Source organism: Nicotiana tomentosiformis, chromosome 2 (genome assembly GCF_000390325.3).
Source record: "Nicotiana tomentosiformis chromosome 2, ASM39032v3, whole genome shotgun sequence".
NCBI classification, from domain to species: domain Eukaryota; kingdom Viridiplantae; phylum Streptophyta; class Magnoliopsida; order Solanales; family Solanaceae; genus Nicotiana; species Nicotiana tomentosiformis.
The window spans coordinates 88,149,638-88,173,260 of NC_090813.1; the positions used below are offsets into that span (position 1 = coordinate 88,149,638).

General features: G+C 39.1%; 1 protein-coding gene across 1 annotated transcript; it reads right to left on the reverse strand.

The window, feature by feature from the left end:
• Positions 1-15,233: 15,233 nt before the first annotated feature.
• On the reverse strand, positions 15,234-16,327 carry LOC138905224 (uncharacterized). Its single transcript, XM_070193730.1, has 2 exons — positions 16,282-16,327; positions 15,234-15,745 (listed from the first exon to the last, which is right to left on the reverse strand). Exons 1-2 carry the CDS (start codon positions 16,325-16,327, stop codon positions 15,234-15,236), a joined length of 558 nt encoding a protein of 185 aa, XP_070049831.1.
• Positions 16,328-23,623: the final 7,296 nt, after the last annotated feature.

Genomic DNA, 23,623 nt, shown 5'->3' on the forward strand with positions numbered 1-23,623 from the left:
CCTCTGAGTGGGTGGAATATATTTGTCCAAGAAGAGGCATGTGAACTGGTCCCAAGTCATGGGAGGAGAACCTGCTGGTCTGCCAAAAAGATAAGACTGCCACCATCTAGGGGCCCTGCATTCCAGCTAGAAAGTAATAAAATCCACCCCATGGGACTCCATTATCCTCATGTTGTGAAGTCTGTCCCTGCACCAGTCAATAAAGTCCTGGGGGTCCTCGTGTCGCTCACCTCCAAAGACAGGTGGCTGTATCCTGGTCCATCTGTCTAATAGCCTATGCAGATCGCCGGCCACAACTGGTATGGGCTCAGGTATGGCTGTTACAATTGGCTGAGCTCTGCCCACGGGTAGTGCACCCGGGGTCTGATATACGGCAGCTGCATGCCCTGGAGCCTGAGCGGTAGGGGTTTGTGCTCCCCCTCCCTCCTGAGATATGGCAGGGTCTGCTAGAAATAAACCAGCCTGAGTCATAGTATCGTTGAACTGTAGCATACAGCCCATGACCTCCTGGAATCCCGGTGCGGACATGAAATCCATCGGGTTTGGTCTTGCTGCAGGCACATCACCTTGCTCCTCAATAATGGGATCCTCTACTGGATCCACTGGTGGTGTAACTGGAGCAATTCTAGGATGACCTCATCCTCTACCACCAACTAGAGCCCTCCCTTGGCCTCTGCCTCGGCCTCTAGCGATAGGGGGAGCAGCTCCTCCATGGTCTGGTACATCCGCTGTGCGCGTTCTCAGCATCTGTGAGAGAATGAGAGAAAAATACTTAGTACTACATAAGCTGCATGATAGGAGATGAAGAAAGATTGCTTTCCTAACACCCTATAGCCTCTTGAAGATAAGTACGGACGTCTCCGCACCGATCCGCAAGACTCTATTAGTCCTGCTCATAACTTGTGAGACCTACGTGAACCTAGTGCTCTGATACCATATTGTCACGACCCAATTTCTCCTATAGGCCGTGATGGCGCCTAACGTCACTGCTAGGCAAGCCTACGATTAATTTAATACGTAATTCCTCCTTTTAAATAATTTCCAAGTAATAAAATCCCATTTGTTTAGAAATTTGAGAAGTAGGGAGTCAAATGATTAAAATGAATACATCTGAATGCAAGCACAAATATGAAAATATCCCAAAACCATAAGGTCTACTAGAGTGTGTGCCAATATCTGGTGTCACAAGTGAATGAGAAACTAGTAAAATATACAAAACTCTAACTACTATCCGAAATAAAGTAGACAAAATATAAATACAAAAGAGAGACTCTAGGGCTACAGAACGGTTCGGGAAGCAGCTCACCACTAGGCCTCGGGATATCTGGGACACGCGCCGGTAGGACCACCAGATGCACCTGCCTCAAATCCTGCACGGTCAGTGCAGAAGTGTAGCGTGAGTATATAAATAACATGTACCCAGTAAGTATCAAGTCTAACCTCGAAGAAGTAGTGACGAGGGGTCGACATCGACACTTACTAGGGGCTATCAATAAAAGTACATAAATTCTAAATAGTAAGGATTATGTAAATAATAAAAATAACTCAATAACAAGCAGGAAGCAATGAATTTATTTCACACATGGTAAGTCCTAGATTAATCCCATTATGTATGCTTTTAAAATTTCAAGCCATGAAATGATATCAAATATATGTTTAAACTCTGAGCATTAACATGCACGATAAAGCCAAGGTCGTACGGCCCAATCCAGAATAATGTGTACAATGCCGAGGGTCGAGTGACATGAACTATAGATGCATCTATCTTCTGCCTAGGCGTTCGGCCCGCTCCACAAGAACAGAGGATACGTTGTAAGCATTTGACTTTGCGTTATTAAAGGCTAGCACACAATGTAGTACAAATTCCCCTAACCATCTTTCACAATTTCTCTAACAAGTTTAATATATTGCACGCACTTTAATTAACAAATCATGTGTGGCAATAAAATAATTCATGATTTGGGTCCTAAACTACCCAGGCACAACATAAATAGTAGCTACGCACGGACTCTCTGTGATGACCCAAAATGTCATCTTTAAATTTAATAATTAATTTTATATTCTAAGACCTCAAAAAGCACTATTTATCATTCCTCAACTTGCGTGCACAGTCCGTAAAATTTTCCGAAAAGTTTTCAGGTAAAAAATGAATTAAAATGTGAATTAGAGCTTTAAAACTCAACTGAGTTGACTTTGGTCATCATTTTGAGCAAACAAACTCGGATAAGTGTTTTGACAATTCCGGTAGGTCTGTATCGTGATTTGGGACTTAGGAGTATACCCAAAATCAAATTCCGAGGTCCCTAGCCCGAGATATGGAATTTTGATGAAAAATTAAAAGTTTAAGTTCAAATAGTGACCGGAATGTCAAATTATGTGCAAACAACCCCGGAATAGAATTTTGATGATTCCAACAGCTCCATATGGTGATTTTTGACTTAGGAGCATGATCGGAATTTTATTTGAAAGTCCATAGTGGAATTAGGCTTGAAATGCCAAAAGTTGAATTTTTGGAAAGTTTGACCGGGGGGTTGACTTTTTGATATCGAGGTTGGAATCCGATTCTGGAAATTGGAATAGGTCTGTTATGTCATTTATGATTTGTGGGAAAAATTTGAAGTCATTCCGAATTGATTTGATGTGTTTCGGCACAAGATATAGAATTTGAAAGTTCAAAGTTTATAGATTTTGATTTGAGGTGCGATTCGTCGTTTTGATATTGTTTGATGTGGTTTGAAGCCTCGACTAAGTTCTTATTGTATTTTGGAACATGTTGGAATAATTGGTTAAGGTCCCGAGGGTCTCGGAAGGTAAACGGAATGGATTTCGGACAAAGAGGGTTGCTGGAAATTTGCAGCAGTTTCGCCAGAAATTCTGATGCATGGAGCCGATTTTGGAAGCTTATATCTCGCAATTTTTAAGGAATCAGAAAATTTGCAAAACATGAAAGTTGTAGTCGTTTGATTCTAGTTTCTAGAAAGTTAAACCATGTATCATTTGGATAATTGTACATAAAGTTATAATTGATTAAAGGAAGGCTAGTAGAGCAGTTTCTGGTGGACTTTTAGTGACAGAAAATGGACTTTTAGTGACGAAAAATGGACTTTTAATGACGGATGGACAGAAACTTAAGGACCAAAAATGGTCATTTCCTTCATTTCATTTTGGATTTTTGGAGCACGGTTCTTGGGCGATTTTTGGGCAATTTTCATGGGAAAACATTGGGATAAATGTTCCTTATCCTATATTGTTTATATTTCATGATTCCACAATCATTTACCTCATGAATCCGTGAATTTATGGAAGAAAAATCAAGATTTTTGCAAAATCTTTCAAAAATAAAAATTTAAGATTTGGAGGTCGAGTTGTTATCGAAATTTGATAAAATTGGTATAGGTGGACTCGTAATTGAATGGGTTGTCGGATTTTGTAAGTTTCTCCGGATTCCGAGATTTGGGCTCCACGTGCAAATTTTGAGCTAATTTCGGATTTTATTGAAAAATATAATATTTTCTTATGAAATTGGTTACTATAATTTTTGTTGACTGTATCGAATTAATTATGACTAGATACAAGTCGATCGGAGTCGAAAAATCGAGAAAAAATATAATACTTGGTTAAATTGGAGCAAGTCGAGGTAAGTGACTTGTCTAACCTTGTGTGGGAAAAATTCTCCTAGGATTGATAATTGTAATGTGTGGAAAGTTACGTACACGAGGTGACGAGTGTGTACACGGGCTAAATGTGAAGGATTACATTTTAAATTGTGTAGATCACTGTTGCACATTAATTAAATTATTTTATTTTGTTATATTCTTCATTACTGATTTAATATTTATATTTTTAAATTTGCTTGACCTTTTCCTGCTAATTATTTTATCTGTTTAGTTGGAACTTGGTTTCTTTTATTCTGTGCATTATTTGAAGGTTGATTTTCTTTAAATTAAATATTATTAATATGAAGTATTTGACATTTTAAAACTTGATATTGAAGCAACGTACTAAAGATTTTGAAAAATTATTTTCCTGAATTATTTACTCCTAAATATTTTTGTAAGATTTTCGTACTCATTGTGATGGAGCAGTGAGCTCTTTATTGTAAAAAAATATTATTGTTGAATTATTTTGACATGAGCCGTGAGCTCTTTATTGTAGAAAAATATTATTGTTGAATTATTTTGACATGAGCCGTGAGCTCTTTATTGTGGAAAAATATTATTGCTGATTTATTTTGGCATGAGCCGTGAGCTCTTTATTATGAAAAAATATTGTTGTTGAATTATTTGAGCACTTGAGGTGCAAATTGTGATATATTGTGATATTGATAGGCATGTGGTGGTATAAGGTCTGGGTATTGAAATACATGCGGTGAGATAAGGGTGGCTTGATACGCGTGGCTAGTAGGGGGAACTACTAGAAGTCATGCGATGTAATAAGGATGGCTAAAACGCGGGATGCTATTTCGGGAAAAATATTTTCTTTCAAATAAATTGTGAAGGCTCCCACGGTGAGATAAGAAAATGAGATATTGTGAATTTATTTATGATTTGAGACTACGAGGCGGTACCTCGGGAGTGTCCTTGTTGATATTGATTTATGGACGCAGTTGCCTTTGATTATTGTGTGATTTTCTTAAAGTTGGAAAAGAATTCTGTTTTGTTTCCACAAGGTATTTATTTGCCATTATTTGATGCAGTTAAATGTGACATACTACTTGATTCATTTCCATTGTCATTTTATCTTATAATATTGTTTAAACATTTTACCATGCCATTATTTATTCTCCAGTAGGGCCTGACCTGATCTCGTCACTACCCTACCGAGGTTAGGCTTGGAACTTACTGGGTACCGCTGTGGTGTACTCATACTACGCTTCTGCACATTCTTTTGTGCAGATCCAGGTATATCTTATCAGACCACGCATCAATAAACTAGCTGTACGAAAAGATTTTGAGGAATATTTGCCAACGCCCGCAGACTCCGGAGTCCCCTTCTATTCTTGTTATGTTTCTTCCTTATTTTCTTTAGACTCTGTTATATAGAGACATCGAGGATAAATTCTTAGAAGCTTGTGACTTATTTCTACCGTGTTTTGGGAGTTGAAATTGTTTGAATTGTAGTTTAATTATTTCAGATATTTATTATTATTCCGCATTGATAGGCTTACCTAGTCTTAGAGACTAGGTGCCATCACGACATCCTACGGAGGGAATTTGGGGTCGTGACTCTCTCGTCACCTCGTACGTACATAGCCCCCCACAATTAGAGGCAAACAATAATTTTAAATCACCTATGGGGTAAATTCCCTCTTACAAGGATAGACAAGAGACTTACCTCGTCTCAAAGCTTACTTTCGAGTACACAACTATGCTTTAAACCCTCAACTCGGTGTCAAACGACTCGAAACTAGTCAAATATTATATAAAACAATTAATATGTGCTCAAAGGTTCATATTCTAACTACTAAAGTGATTACCCAACCCCAATTGAAGAATTTTTAAAATTCACTCCCGGGCCCACGTGCCCGGATTCCGGAAATTTTTTGAAGAAAGTTGTTACCCATAACCTCACGAACTCAAATATATGATTTTCACTACATTCCATAACCATTTTCGTGGTTAAACCCCATTTTAATAAAAAACTTAGGTTTTTCATCTAAACCCATGATTTCCCAATTTTTTCATGTTAAATCTATCCATAATGTATGTATTTAACTCGCATTGTGTAGGAATTACTTATCTCAATGTGTTAGGTGAAAACCCCTCTCTAAGATCTCCAAAAATCGCCCAAGGATTGAAATAAATGAGCTCAAAATGCTTAAGTCCCGTCTTAAATGAGGTTCTTCCTCCTGCGATTTTCGCACCTGTGGAGGGTTGGCCGCTTCTGCGGCTCTGCATCTGCAGATGCTGCCCTTTCCCAGTGGCCACCTTCTGCTTCTGCGGACCTCTGGCCCGTTTCTGCGGGTCTGCTCCTATGACACACACGCCGCTCCTTCGATTTCTTCTATCGTACATGCGAGTTCGCAGGTGTGCACGTCCACCCGCATTTGCAGTTCCTGGTCCGCTTCTGCGGCTTCTTGCTCGCTTCTGCGAGCTCTCACCTACGGCTATCCCTCCGCAGGTGCGGTTACACCAGAAGCCTGGTGCTTCAGCTGCTGCCCCTAAGTCCAAACTTGGTCCGTGCCTAGTCCGGTTGACACCCGGGGCCCCCGGAGCCCCGCCCAAACATACCAACAAGTTAGAAATCATAAAATGAACTCGCTCGAACCCTCAGAATGCATAAAATAATATCAAAACTAAAAACTACACCTCAAACCAAATTGAATTAACTTAGGAACTTCAAGTTCTTTAACTTACTCCGAGCGCGCCGAAACACACTTAGACTACTCGGAGTGACACCAAACTTTGCGTGCAAGTCTTAAATCACCATACAAAACTATTCCTGGTCTCAAAATTACAAAGGGACCTTGATAACACTAAAACCTACTCCAAACTAAATTTAAAGAACTTTAAAACCTTCAAATAGTCAACTTTCACTATTATGCGTCGAAACACTCCCGGGTCATCCAAAACCCGATTCGAACATACGCCCAAGTCCAAAATCATCATACGAACATATTGGAACCATCAAATCTCGATTCCAATGTCGTTTACTTAAAATATTGACCAAATTCAAACTTAGTCTTATTTAGCCAACATTAAGGAACCAAGTGTTCCGGTTTCAGTTCGAACCCTTTCAAATCCCGAACTAACTATCCCCGCAAGTCATAAAACAGTAAAAGTACCTACGGGGAGTCTTATTTAGGGGAACAAGGATCTATAAGGCAAAATTAACAGTTGGGTCGTTACACTTACAATAACATGTACGGAGTATAATAATAATGACATGAAACAAAATACAGGAAAATAAGGCACTTAACTCATGAAAGTAACCCAATCCTTGAAAACTAGTAAAACCAGAAATACCAATCTTCAGAACCTCATACGAAAACATCGAAAACCAAGATAATACAATAAGGAATACAAAACACACAAACTGTTGCGGTGCGCAACCCGATCCCACCATATGATCAAAGTTAATATCATAATTCTCCCTTATTTCACTTGTTGCGGCGTGCAACCCTATCCCACTATATAATCAGTGTAAATATCATAATTCTCCCTTGTTTCACCATATCAATCCTCCCTTATTCCATCTATTGTGGCATGAAACCCGATCCCCCATATGAATAAATGTAATAAATTCCACAACTCAATTCACAAGAAGATTTGCAAATAAGAAATATGAAGGAAAAGCCATAAAGGAAATCTCGTACCGAATCAAGAAGTGCTACAATTTATACTAAGCAACAAGACAAGATGAATATATGACAGTTACAGTGTACAAGTAAGGAAATTAAGGCAAGTAGAAATTAAATCATAGAAGCATGGGAGAAACTAACATTTTTAATGAGAGGATAATAAATGACAAGTAGCAAGTTAAGGCATAGGAAGCAATTAAGGCATGTAACAATCAAGACATGGAATAATATAGTTAATGAAATATGAGTAGACATGGAAACAAGTAATTGACGGTGTATATACACTCGTCACCTCGCATATACGCTGCTTACACATGAAATTCACATAGCACATAGCTCAAGGGTTCCTATTCCCTCAAATTAAGGTTAAACCCAACACTTACCTCACTCCGCAATCAACTCAAAATTTAACCCCGGCCTTGCCTTTCGAACAATCCTCCAAACCAAACAAATCTAGAAAATTATTGACCAAACTATTCAAAATAAGCTTTAGAAATTACTCACGAATGAAAGAGGTTCAATTTAGATCATTATTGAAAAAGTCAACAAAAGTCAACCCCGGGCTCGCTTGGTCAAACCCAAGATTCAGACCAAAACCCGATTACCCATTCACCCCCGAGCCTGGTTATGTAATTAGTTTTGAAATTCGTCCTCAATTCGAGGTCTAAATCCCAAATTTACAAAAATCCCTAATTCTATCCAAATCCCTAATTTCTATAATGAAAATCCTAGATTTGATGTTAAAATCTTATGAAATATAATGGGTAATTGAAAAGAAGTAGATTAAAGCTACTTACCAATGTATTTAGGAAGAAAATATCTTAGGAAAATTGCCTCTAGGGTGTTTATGGTTGAGAGTTTGAAAGAAATGAGCTAATTCCCATTTTCCCCTCTTGTACCTAGCTGCAGTTATCGCAATTGCGACATATAGTTCACAATTGCAGTCAAATTCTAGTATAGTTTATGATATCGTCCCACAGAGATTGGAGAACCTAGCAACAAATTTATAATATTCTTACTACTATTTGAGAGAATCAAATTGATGAAGTTTTGTTTGTTGAAAATTTAAATGGCTTAAGTTGAAACAAAATAACTTTTCGAAGATTTATATTTAAAAAGAGTTGGGAATCATTGAATTCGCTCGATAGCGTGATAATAATAAAATCTTAGCTTCTACATGTATTTCTCTTAGGAATAACTGCTTATTGCTAATACAATTATATTTTGCTCACTAAGAAATAATCAATTAATAACACTTCGCGAGGTTATGTAAATCAATTGATATATGACTCGTGACAATTAAACTGAAATACTTTTCTTGCCTGAATTGTGCTAAAAGATAACAAAAACCACTTGCAATTACATTTTACTAAAAATCAATAATCTTGCCTACTACAACTCCTCCGTGAGAATTAGAATGGAAGTAAGCAAGATTACAGACTTGGAATGATAGATTAATAAGAATTACTCTCACTCTATTATTTTACCCAATAGTTATCATATATTAATTTTACTTCGTAAGAGTTACAAAATTGACATACAACTAATTTTGGAAAAGAAATAGATAGAAGTGATAATAATTAATTATAACTAATATTCTAGCACATTATAAAAATATAAATAGAAAGTTTCAGGTCAAGCACGTAGTAAAACTGAGATTAATATTATAACTATATCGAGCTTCATCAACTATCCTAACAAAAGAGATTACTCCATTATGGAGTATTTAAATCTCACAAAGAAAGGAATTCTTAAAATACCATCAATACTCTTAGAAAATACAAAAAACTACAAGAGGTAAGTGAAATAGATAAAGAAAGAAGCAAAGACCAAAGATAGAGAAAAAGTTACAAATTAGCACGTCTGATGTCCACCTTTCAACACAAATATGGCATACTATTTATAGAAATCAAATCTCATAAGGTGCCATGTTGCCTCATGTTTTTTTTTCCATGTTGCCTCGTGCTCTTTTGCCTTGATGCCTCGTGATCTCTTTTTTATTTCCTTTATTTGCTTTTCATGGTATTTTTATTTCCTACAAAATACTATTAGAAAATACAGAGATTTGACATATTATATATATATATATATATATATATATATATATATATATTGTGTCACGATCCAAACCGATGGGCCGCGACGGGTGCCCGAATCCTACATGTCGAACATCCTTAAGCATGCGTTTAAGATATAAACATGAATAATATACGTGAGAAAAATCTGTCCAAAAGATATATATATATACATATACATATGAAATACAGTGGGACGAGCCGGCAAGGCTGCTATGGACAACTATATACTCAAAACTGGAAGCCGACAAGGCCGTATACTATCCGATTATATATAATTGTCTACAGATCTCTAATAGAAATACAACTGTACAAAGAAGGGACTAAGCCACGTCATACCCATATATGTATACAAGCATATCGTACCAAAATCAAAAGCAACTCCGGATCAAGTGGAGCACGCCAACTCTCGCTGATAAAGGATCCTAAGAAGGGGGACCGTCAGCTTGCCTACCTGCACCTGCGGGCATGAAACGCAGGCCTCGGGAAATAGGGCGTCAGTACGAATAATGTACTGAGTATGTAAGGCATGAAAATCAGTACATAAAAGACATAGATGAAACATGAAATAAAGAAATCCACCTATAAGTCTGGATAACTTTGTAAATTTTGAAACATTTATAGTGTCATGCACGTGCATATAAATGTTGTGTAATGCATAGGTATAAGTGTATATATATCATCATCAAGCCTCTGAGGGCATCCCATCATATTGTCTCGGCCACTGTGGGCAACATCATCAACATATACCAACTGATCAGGTGGTGGTGCATATATAACGCCATAACCTTTTTCCATATCCCATATACATATAATATACGCATATATAATGCCATCTGGTCATGGGTCAATGTACATATATAAATGCATGAAATGCATACGAATTACGTTAATAAGATTTCTCGGAATGTCATAAATATCAATATGCCTTTCGGATACTTTATCAAATACATATTTTTCTGAGACCCATAAACAGAAGATATAATAATAATTCACATGGTGAATCAAGAATATAGACACCCCTAGTATTTCTATGAAGAGAGTCATTTATGAAAGTTGCGTATTTTGCTCGTTTCATTTGTATTATTTGGATCACGCCAAAAGAAAAGAATAGATAGCCTTAATATACCTGGAGTAGGGAAAAATTCGTATGATATTCTTCGAAAAGGTTTCACCGTAGTCCCTTAGAATCAAGAAATCTCACGTTGCTACTGTGCTAAGAAATCTCGTTGGTTGAAGAAATCACGTTGTAGTGTTAGAAATGAAGAAATCACGTCTGATTGTTAGAAATGAAAAGGTTAGAAATGAAATATCTTGTATTCTTAACTATGAAAAGAGTTACTAAAGTCTTGGTGAAGTTTGAAGAGATTATGACTATGCTTAACAGAAACGTTAAGAGAAGTGAGTTACTGAAGTTATGGAAAGTTTTTGTTAAAAATCTTAGAATTAAAGTGTTGTTAGAAAATGAAAATATTAGGCATGAGATGTCTTGTAACTAACATACTAAGTTGCCACATAATCCAAAGTGACTAAGAGTCAATTATTTGAAAAGTGGCTTGCTGCCACATTTGGGGGGGGGGGGGTAATCTTATCTTATAATTTATTAACTAATTGGGTAATATTCCGTTACCCGGTAATTAACTAATTACCCGCATAATTAAGAATTATCTCAAATTATTTAAAATTTTACTTATTTTAATACACTTTATACATCGTATTATCACGGTCATATGGTACCTTGTATGGTACTAGTCCATAAATATCGGGTATTATAACTCGGACCGTATTTTATCCCAAATCGACAACCTTCAACGAAACTCATTTTCTTTAATTCGTGTACCCTTTATCCTTCATGGCACTTACTTATCGTTTGTTATAAATAGCATAAATACGTTAACCTCAAAATAATCTCATCCCCGCGTCTACGTCGATTAACTGAAGACGAAACTTTTACGTATGAAATGCGAGATGTAACATCCTTCCCCCCTTAAAAACATTCATCCTTGAATGTTTAACTCCCCGGTATCTGTATAACTTTGGCAGAGTTGCCTTTGTAACAATACTACTACCAACTCTTCCTGTAGAACTTAATAATTCAACACCACATAGGACCACAATCATCAATAACAATAATGGCCTCACATGACCAATGACAATAACTAACACAAGAATCCATACACGTACCTTAAGGTTGTGATGTCTCAGTCGGCCTCCCAAGTCATTTCTTCCACATTGTTGTTTCTCCAGAGTACTTTTACCGAAGTTACGTCTTTAGTTCTCAATCTTTGAACCTGTCTGTCTAAATTAGCAATGGGAGTTTTTTCATATGATAGCTGCTCTGTGACTTGAACGTCGCCAACTGACACGATTCTGGAAGGATCCCCAATACATCTATGGAGCATAGACACATGAAAGACTTGATGTACAGACTCCAAGTCCGAAGGCAAGTCTAACTCAAATGCTACCTGGCCTACCTTACGTATGATCCTATATGGTCCAATATACCGAGGGTTAAGTTTTCCTTTCTTACCGAACCTCATAATAGCTTTCATCGGTGATACCTTTAGGAATACCCAGTCATCAACTCTGAAACTCCAAGTCTCGCCGTCGATTATCCGCATAAGACTTCTGATGGCTTTGAGCTGCTAATAGCCTTTCCTATATAAGCTTAATTTTCTCAATTTCCTGTTGTACCAATTCTGATCCTACTAACATAGTTTCCCCAACATCGAACCACCCTATAGGCGACCTACACTTCCGTCCGTAAAGAGCTTCATATGGAGCCATCTGAATACTGGAATGATAGATATTATTATATGCGAACTCAATAAGCGGCAGATGATCATCCCAGCTAACTTTGAAATCTATCACACAAGCTCGTAATATATCCTCAAGTGTCTGTATAGTACGCTCAGCCTGTCCGTCTGTCTGGGGATGGAATGCTATACTAAGACTTATCTGAGTCCCCAATCCTTTTTGGAAGGACCTCCAGAAGTTGGATGTAAATTTAGCTCCCCTATCCGATATAATAGATACAGGGATACCACGCAGTCGTACTATCTCCTTATATAAAGCCTTGCATAATCCACTACGGAATATGTAGTCCTAACAGGCAGAAAATGGGCTGACTTTGTAAGCCTATCAACAATCACCCATATCGAATCGAACTTACGCTGGGTACAAGGTAAGCCTACGATGAAATCTATATTGATTACTTCCCACTTCCAAGTCAGAATCTCTATAGCCTGCAATAATCCACCGGGTTTTTGATGCTCAATCTTGCCTTGCTGACAATTAGGGCATTGAGCAACAAACTCCGCTACATCCTTTTTCATTCCGTCCCACCAATATACTTCCCTAATATCATGATACATCTTTGTTGCTCCTGGATGGATAGAATAACGAGAATAGTGAGTTTCTCTCATAACCCGCCGACGCGGCCCTGCGATATTAGGGACACATAATCATCCTCAATATCTGAGGACCCCATATTCTGTAATTTCAAACGGTGTCTTCTCCTTCTGAGGGGTGGTATCCCTATAATGAACTGACACAGGATCCTCGTACTGGCGTTCCTTTACTTCAGTTACTAAAGAGGATGTTGCCGTATCCTGAATAGTAATTCCAATATCACCTGAGTCCAGTAACCGAACTCCAAGACTAGCTAGCTGATGAATCTCATGGGCTATTCCCCTCTTTTCCGGCTGTAAATATGACAGGCTGCCTATAGATCTACGGCTGAGGGCGTCGGCTACTACGTTCGCCTTCCCGAATGGTATAAAATATCAACGTCATAGTCTTTAAGTAGCTCCAACCATCTCCTTTGACGTAAATTCAATTCCTTTTGCTTGAAGATATACTGGTGGCTCTTATGATCCATATAGATATCAACATGAATGCCATACAAGTAGTGCCTCCACATCTTTAGTGCATGAATTACTATGGCTAACTCTAAATCGTGGGTCGGGTAATTCTTCTCGTGCTTTCTTAGTTGTCTAGAAGCATAAGCTATAACCTTACCATGTTGTATCAGCACGCAACCCAATCCAATGCCTGAAGCATCACAATAGATAGCATAACCATCGGTCCCTTCTGGGAGTGTTAGAACTGGTGCGGAAGTCAATCTGTCCTTCAATGCCTGGAAACTCCGTTTGCAAGCATCAGTCCATTGAAACTTTGCTCCCTTCTGAGTCAACTTTGTCAAAGGTGCTGAAAGGGAAGAAAATCCCTCTACAAATCTCCTGTAATAACCTACCAAACCGAGAAAGCTACGAACCTTTGTCGGTGTCGCGGGTCTAGGCCAAGTCTTTACTGCCTCAATCTTTTGTGTATCAACCCGGATACCTTCACTCGAAATGATATGCCCAAGGAAAGCTACAGAGTTCAACAAGAATTCACATTTAGAGAATTTTGCATACAACTTCTCTTTTTGTAGAACTCTGAGCACAGTACGCAAATGATCTGCATGCTCAGCTTCTGAAAGAGAATACACCAATATATCGTCGATAAATATAATTACGAACAAATCTAAAAAGAGCCTGAACACACGGTTCATCAAATCCATGAATAATGCTGAGGCATTGGTCAAACCGAATGACATAACACGAACTCAAAGTGCCCGTATCTGGTCCTAAATGCTGTCTTCGGAATATCTTCCTCCTTAACCCTTACCTGATGGTACCCGGACCTCAAGTCTATCTTTGAAAAACACTTGGCACCTTGCAACTGATCAAATAAATCATCAATCCTCGGGAGCGGGTATTTATTCTTGATTGTCACCTTATTCAACTGTCTATAATCAATACACATCCGTAATGAACCATATTTCTTCCTCACAAATAACACAGGTGCTCCTCACGGTGATGTACTAGGTCTGATAAAGCCTTTTTCAAGCAAGTCCTTTAGTTATTCCTTTAACTCTTTCAGCTCCGTGGGGGCCATTCTATATGGAGGAATAGATATTGGATGAGTATATGGTATTAGGTCAATAGCAAACTCAATTTCTCGCTCTGGCGGAAGACCCGGAAGCTCATCAGGAAAAACATCGAGAGACTCATTAACCACAGGGATGGACTGAATGGTTGGTTGACTCTACTTCCACATCTTGAACCCGAACTAAGTGATAAATACAACCCTTTCTGATCATCTTCCTTGCCTTGAGATAGGAAATAAATCTACCTCTCGGCGACGCCGTATTACCTTTCCACTCCAAAATGGGCTCCCCTGGAAATTGAAATCGAACTATATTTGATCTACAATCAACGTTGGCATGACAAGAATCCAACCAATCCATACCCATTATAACATCAAATTCTACCATATCTAACTCGATTAGGTCCGCTACGGTAGATCGACTATGAACCAATATTATACAACCCCTATATACTCGCTTAGCTACCACTGAGTCCCTAACAGGTGTAGACACCTCAAAAAGTTTAACCAATTCAGGTTTTATTTCAAACTTACTAGAAACTAATAGAGTAACATATGATAAGGTAGAACCTGGGTCAATCAGTGCATATACATCATATGAGAAGACTGATAATATACCTGTAACAACATCAGGCGATGACTCCTGATCCTGTCGTCCTGCCAACACATAAATGTGGTTCTGAGGACCGCTCGAGCTAGATGCTTCACCTCTGCCTCTACCACAACTCATTGGTGCTTGTGAACCTTGCCCGGGGGGGGGGGTGTACTGATGATGACGAACCAGCTACAGATCCCGCTGGCTGAGCTATGCTTGCATCACCTCTCGTCGGACAATCCCTCATAACTTGGCCCGGATAACCACAAGTATAAAAAATACCCAACCCCATACGGCACTGCCCGACATGCTGCTTACCACACTGAGCACATCATGGCAAAGGCGGCCTCATCTGACTTGACTCACCCTTATACTGAGAACCTGAGACGCTGAAATTCTGGCCAGGCCCTGAATATGTGGAGAGATCAAATCTCTTACCGCCAAACTGAGGGAGCACGCTAGCCGATGTCTGGGCTGGATAACTCGGGTATTGTGGTCTTTGACCACCTCGAAACTCACCAAAAGGACCCGAAGACCTTGCTCTCTTATTCTGGGCCCTATCATGTTCACAATCGGCCCTCTGCTTCTGCTTACGCTCTTCTACACCCTGAGCGTATGCCTGAATATGAGAAATATCCATGTCTGGTTGAAGTGAGATCGACGTACAATCGTTAAGCAAGTGTGGCTCTAATCCCATCACAAACCGGTGAACTCGATCCTCCATCTTAGATACAATAGTGGGAGCATACCTAGCCAACAAATCAAGCTGAAGACTGTATTCTCGAACACTAATGTTACCCTGCCGAAGGGTCAAAAACCTATCAACTCTGGCCCGTCTAAGCTCTGGTGGCAGATAATGACAAAGAAAAGCTTCTGTAAACTCCTGCCATACTGCTGGAGGGGCATCCTCACCTCTGGACAATTCCCAAGACTCGTACCAATTAACTAAAACATCTTGGAGTCTATAGGAAGCTAGCTCAACTGACTCAGTCGCAGTGGCCTTCAATACCCTCAACGTCCTCTGCATTCTATCAATAAATACTTGAGGGCCCTTGTTTGGATCTGCCCCCGTGAATACCGGAGTGTCTAAATTAATGAAAGCATGAACCCTCGCACTGACGGACCTATCCGCATGACCGATACCTACTTCTTGACACCGAGCCTGTGCGGCTACTAATCAAGTTAATAGCTGAATATCATCTCTCATTTCCTGACCCGGTGCATCCGGCTGAGGGCTGAACGTACAGGGGTGGGCGCTGGAGCTGGTGCCCCTCGGAGCTCTCCTGGAGAGGGCGGGGTATGTGAAGTCTGAGATGAAATCTCACTATGAGACTCCCCCCGAGCCCTGGTCACTCGTGGCGCTCGACTAGTAATCTCACCAGCCACGGACTGTCCCTTCTGGGTGGCTGTAGTCTTTGGAGGCATTGCTGAAAATATAACATATCGTTAGGAATATGAATTCTTATATCCCACGATCTAAGATAAAAAGAGAGGATAACATCCTATATGTCCTGTAGCCTCCTGTTTATAAGTGTGGTGCACAACATACCCATAAACAAGACTCTACTAGACACAGTCTATAGACAACCCTAGGACAGAACTGCTTTGATACCACTTTTGTCACGACCCAAACCGATGGGCCCCGAAGGGTGCCCGAATCCTATATCTCGAACATCCTTAAGCATGCGTTTAAGATATAAACATGAATAACATAGGTGAGGGAAACCTGTCCAAAAGATATATATACATATACATACGGAATACAGTGGGACGAGCCGACAAGGCTGCTATAGATAACTATATACCCAAAATTGGAAGCCGACAAGGCCGCATACTATCCGACTATACGTAACAGTCTACAGACCTCTAATAGAAATAAAACTGAACAAATACGGGACTGAGCCACATCATACCCATATATGTATACAAACATATCGTATCAAAATCAAAAGTAGCTCCGGATCAAGTGGAGCACGCCAACTCTCACTGATCAAGGATCCTAAGAAGGGGGACCGTCAGCTTGCCTACCTGCACCTGCGGGCATGAAACACAGGCCCCGGAAAATAGGACGTCAGTACGAATAATGTACTAAGTATGTAAGGCATGAAAATCAGTACATAAAAGACATAGATGAACATAAAAGACATAGATGAAACATAGAATAAAGAAATCCACGTGTAAGTCTAGATAACTTTGTAAATTTTGAAACATTTATAGTGTCATGCACGTGCATATAAATGTCATGTCATGCATAGGTATAGGTGTATATATATCATCATCAAGCCTCTGAGGGCATCCCATCATATCGTCTCGGCCATTGTGGGCAGCATCATCAACATATACCAACTGATCAGGTGGTGGTACGTATATAACGCCATAACCTTTTTCCATATCCCATATAAATATAATATACGCGTATATAATGCCATCTGGTCATGGGTCAATGTACATGTATAAATGCATGAAATGCATAAGAATTACGTTAATAAGATTTCTCGGAATGTCATAAATATCAATATGCCTTTCGGATACTTTATCAAATACGTATTTTTTTGAGACCCATGAATAGAAGATATAATAATAATTCACATGGGGAATCAAGAATATAGACACCCCTAGTATTTCTATGAATAGAGTCATTTATGAAAGTTGTGTATTTTGCTTGTTTCATTTGTATTATTTGGATCACGCCAAAAGGAAAGAATGGATAGCCTTAACATACATGGAGTAGGGAAAAATCCGTATAATATTCTTGGAAAAAGTTACACCGCACTCCCTTAGAATCACAAAATCTCACGTTGCTACTGCGATAAGAAATATCATTGGTTGAAGAAATCACGTTATAGTGTTAGAAATGAAAAGGTTAGAAATGAAATGTCTTGTATTCTTAACTATGAAAAGAGTTAGGAAAGTCTTGATGAAGTTTGAAGAGATTATGACTATGCTTAACAGAAACGTTAAGAGAAGTGAGTTACTGAAGTTATTGAAAGTTTTTGTTAAAAGTCTTAGAATTAAAGTGTTGTTAGAAAATGAAAATATTAGGCATGAGATGTTTTGTAACTAACATACTAGGTTGCCACATAATCCAAAGTGACTAAGAGTCAATTATTTGGAAAGTGGCTTGCTGCCACGTTTTTTTTGGGGGGGGGGGGGGTAATCTTATCTTATAATTTATTAACTAATTGGGTAATATTCCGTTACCCGGTAATTAACCAATTACCCGCATAATTAAGAATTATCTCAAATTACTTAAATTTTTACTTATTTTAATACACTTTATACATCGTATTATCACGGTCATATGGTACCTTGTATGGTACTAGTCCATAAATATCGGGTATAATAACTCGGACCGTATTTTATCCCAAATCGACAACCTTCAACGAAACTCATTTTCTTTAATTCGTGTACCCTTTATCCTTCATGGAACTTACTTATCGTTTGTTATAAAAAGCATAAATACGTTAACCTCAAAATAATCTCATCCCCGCGTCTACGTCGATTAACTGAAGACGAAACTTTTACGTACGAAATGCGAGATGTAACATATATATATATATATATATATATATATATATATATATATATATATATATATATATATATGTATCTATTTTACTCTAATTTATTTTTAAGTATATAATATATGAATATTTTATAGTCATCAAACTCCCCCGTACTTGAATCCTTGCTCGTCCTCGAGAGAGTAATTTTATTAATAATTGTTGTTTCTTGTAGAGTAGAAAAGTAAAAAACAAATATCACATAAAATTCAAAACCTATAAGTTTCCTTGTTTCTACTTCTGCTTTTGTTTGCCAAAAACTTTCAAACCCTCTTTTGATGAACCTTTTGAGATTTATAACATTATGATCACAATTTTGAGTTTCTCAAATTTTTGTCTGTAAGCTTGCCCTTCATGTCAGTCTCTACTAATATAGAATCAACACTAATTTATAAAATTATTTTAAGACTTTTTCAGGCTTGTAATGATATGTTTAATGCTGGTAAGTTAAAAGGATATATTTGTAGTGACTTTGTTCCAACCAGCTTTTTTATGAGAGCCGATTATTTTACCAAAGTAACTATGTACAACTCAACATAAAGAAAATAACTCTAGAGAATGGGCTAAAGGCCCCGGTCTCCAATTTCATAATTAATATCACTTAAGTCATCATTTCTCTCAATAAATTCCTTAAATTCAAGCTTCTTGAGCCAAAACTTTATTCTACAGGTATTGTAACGATCCGACTGGTTATTTTACTTTTTAGAACCCCGCTCCCTTAAATAAGACTCCCTGTATGTGTCTTTCCTGTTTTATGACTTGCGGATATGGTTAGTTCGGGTTTGGAAGGGTTCGAGTTGAAATCGGAATATTTAGTTCCTTAATATTGGCTTAAAATGGTTAAGTTTGACTTGAATCAACGTTTTGAGTAAACGACCTCGGAATCGGGATCTGACGGTCCCAATAGCTTTGTATGATGATTTTGGACTTGGACGTATATTCGATCGGGTTTCGGATGACCCAGGAGAACTTCAGCGCTTAATATTGAAAGTTGGCACATTGAAGGTATTTCAAGTTCTTTAAGTTTGGTTTGGAGTAGATTTTGGTGTTATCGAGGTCCATTTGGGATTTCGAGCCTCGGAATAGTTCCCTATGGTGATTTATGACTTGTATGCAAAACTTGGCGTCATTCCTGTCACGACCCAAAATCCACTATAGGTCGTGAGGGCGCCTAACGCTGCCGTAAGGCAAGCCAACGGTGATTGATCAACTTAATTACTCCTTTTTATTACTTTTGAAATCGTAATTTCCGTTAATTAAATAGTATAAAATAGAATTTATCGGGTAAAATGATAATAATTACGTGAACTACCATACCAAACATCCAGTAGAAGCCCCCAAAACCCGATGTCACAAGTGTATGAGCATCAACTAGGAAATATAATGAAATACAACATCTGTCTGGAATACAAGTTAGACAGGAGAAAATAAATAACTCTGATGGAGACTCTGTATGCTGCGGATCGTAACATGGAATGCAGCTCACGGTAAAGTCCCCGCAATTGCTGCGCCTTTGCGCCCAAAAGACCACCAGACATATATGTACCTGCAAAATAAGTGCAGCAAGTCCAGCATGAGTACATAATTGAACGTAAAACTGCTGAACCACCAGACATGTAAAACATGAAGTGAAGCTACTCAAGGCCTCAAACCGCAGAACGACGCGCTAGAGCTCAAAACGACCGATCGAGTTATTACATTCTCCCCCACTTAAACATATATTCATCCTCGAACATGCTAAGGACTACTCTGGAGTTGTGCAAAATCATAGTTTAACACCTCGTGCACCTACCTATGCCACCACAACCCAATTGAGCACATTAGATCGAGCCAGACTGAAGATCCTCCCTATAACCTTAGCTAACAAGCTTTAGAACCAAATTCTAACATCCGGAATTTTCCACGAGACCCGATTCTAACATATGAACACCGCATCAATCACCAGAAATTATACACAACATGACCATGCTCCTCCGCTGAAATCACATCCTGCACCACATAAGTCGCTTGACCATAATAACATCCCCCGACCACAATCGCTGTAATTTCACAAACTCGGTGCCCGCAATACACCTCATAACACATATAAGCCATGTTCCAACTCTCGCGATACTGCCATGACGGAAGAGATGTGTAGAAACTCATAACTACCTGCCGAACCAACAAATCATGGAGTCTCTCCTCCTGACAAGAACCATTATCTCATTCTGAACTGAATACAAATATTTGCTCTTTAATATACTTTACACAAATCTGATCGCACCAATTTCAGGCCCAATAACCTCGTCTCACCTAGTACAAGCTGCCCAAGCAATAAGCCACCTCAAACACTGCTCAAGATTTCAATTGACGCCATCAATGCGCCAACAAGCTACAACTCAAACATGATACATAAGGAAAAACGAACTCTGGAAAGGAACTACCCAGCCCACATAACAAATAAAATGGTCGAACAGATGCTATGAACCCTTCTCAGAGAATGGGAAACAAAAATACACAGAAATAAGTATATGGAACCGTACTCAATATCTCACTATTACGGCGTGTAACTCGACCCACACATTATACCGTTGCGGCGTGCAACCCGATCCAAATAACATACCTGTGGCAGCGTGCCACCCGATCCAAACAACATACCTGTGGCAGCGTGCCACCCGATCTACACATAAAAATCTATAAGGAAATACCTACCGAGCCAGAATTCTTATACACACGAAATGCTCGAATATCGACCACAAGCATGCCAAGTGCATAATACAATCAATGGGGAGATGGATATCGCCATATGCTACAAAAACCCAAGCACAACTAAGGTGCAATAAATGACTTGCATCTTGAGAGTCATCTTGCTCATATAACACCACAAGCTATATGGGATCACAACACATGTGAGAATAATCAAGCCGTCTCACAACCCACCTAGCACATTAGAGTATTACATGGAATAGCTCACGATGGGAATAACATCCAACGCCCGAAGACTCCTCCGTAAGCAATGCTATGCCGAATGAACGCATCCGACCTGACGTAGAGCACACATTCACATTAGACCCACCAACAGACCTTAAGCCGATCCTGATTATACCATATTGGGCCAACAACCTTTCGAGGATCCACAATGGTCCTATTCATGACACACACGAGCAGGCGTCCCAAACTGGAACAAACTCCCATAGTTCACAACCAAAGGAATAGAGCACCTTCCAGGCATAAACTCTCACATTAGCGATAGTGACAGAATATCCATACTTGGTTTCAATCCTTAACAATCAGGTGACTAATCATGCCACACTTATACAAATTTCCCCATGGGATACGCCCCCATGACCTTCCGCACCAGGTAGTAAAGTCTACACCTCCACACCACCAACCAAACTAATTCTGTAAAGCCAACCAGGAGTCCGCAAATCAATACATGTTGCCTCTCACCCTGGACACCATTCTCATGCGACACTAAGATAGTGTCAGCTTCCTCTAAACATTTGAAATTCTTCCCCGCTCCTCCGAGCTCGTGACATTCTTATCAAAACCAAGCCACAACCTTGATCCTCAACTTCTAACTTCCATACCGCTCACTGCACCTATCATGCCATTACGCGAGATTTCAAAACTTCATCATAACCCCTGAACTACTAGTAGAATAGACACTTCATTGGCTAGAAACCTTTCACTTAGCTTGTAAAGACTCGGCCGGTCATTTTGAACTTTAGCACATAATTCAGCGGTTTGAAACCCTGAGCAGCTTCACTTTAGGTATTATGACTTGTACGCGTGATCGGAATTTAATTTTGGGAAGTTCAGAGTTGATTTGGAAAGAAAAAAATTTCTAATTTCGGAAGCTTTAAGTTGGAGGAATTGACTATAGGGTGATTTTTGAGTAGATAACCTCGGAATCAGGATTTAAAGGTTCCAACAGGTTAGTATGATGATTTTGGACTTGGGCATATGTCCGATCGGGTTTTGGATGACCCGGGAGTGTTTCAACGCCTATTGTGGAAGTTGATTCTTGAAGAATTTTGAAGTTCTTTAAATTTGTTTTGGAGCGGGTTTTAGTGTTATCGAGATCCAAATGGAATTCCAAGACTGGTAATAGTTTCATAATGTCATTTAAGACTTGCACGCAAAATTTGGTGTCAATCCGAGTAGTCTAAGTACATTTCGGAACATTTTGAGTGAATAGAAGAACTTGAAGTTCATAAGTTTGATTCAATTTGTTTTGGGGTGCGATTCTTAGTTTTAATGTTGTTTCGGGCGTTCTGAGATTTCGAGAGAGTCCGCTATATGATTCTAAACTTGTTGGTATATTCGAGCGGGGCCCCGAGTGTGAATCGGATGAGGCTCGGACCAAGTCGGAAGCTTGGAGTAACAGCTGAAGATCCCAGATCTGTCATAATCGCACCTACGCTTGGCTAGCTACAGGTGCGAGCCACGAACCGCAGAAGCGAGAAATGGAGGGCAACCTAAAATCCGTAGATGCAGAAGAATGCTCACGCAGGTGCGAGAAACATGGTCTCAGGTGCGGCTAGGCTGGCAGAAGCGACCCTCATTGTCCGCAGATGTGGAGCCCGACCAGGTGAGGGGAAGGCACACCTGCGAGGCATTTGCCGTAGGTGCAGGACCGCAGATGCAGCCCAAAGCACCGCAGGTGTGAAAGTCGTTGGGCAGTGAGGTTTCATTTAATACAGGACTTAGGCCATTTTTATCACATTTTCATTCACTCTTGGGCGATTTGAGAGCTTTCAAGGAGGGGATTTCGACCTAGCCTTGTGAGGTAAGTAATTTCTAATTAATGTGAGTTTAATACATAGATTATGGTTAGAGTTTAACATGGAAATTGGTAGAAATTGTGGGATTTTGATACAAAACCTAGAAATTAGTATTTTTGATTTTGACCACGAATTTGGACATGGAATTAGAAATAAATTATATAGTTGAGTTCGTGAGGTTATGTGTCATGACCCAATTCAATGTCAGGCCGTGATGGCGTCCAGCACCGTTGCTGGACAAGACGATAGTGATCAACTTAGTGATTTCCCCATTTTGTTTATTGTTTATTAAGCAATTCTAACATTTAGCTTTACCTATATTTAAAGAATTTGATAAATAAAGGAATTTTAAGGCAAACAAACGGAAACATCTAAAAAGCAGTTATAACGGT

Excerpts from the sequence above, each read along its gene's own strand:
- LOC138905224 (XM_070193730.1), bottom strand. The coding sequence starts at position 16,327 with ATGCCTCCAAAGACTACAGCCACCCAGAAGGGACAGTCCGTGGCTG. Across the intron at positions 15,746-16,281 it reads GAAGGGACAGTCCGTGGCTG|AGCTTAGACGGGCCAGAGTT; the intron begins GTGAGATTACTA and ends ATCTGCCACCAG.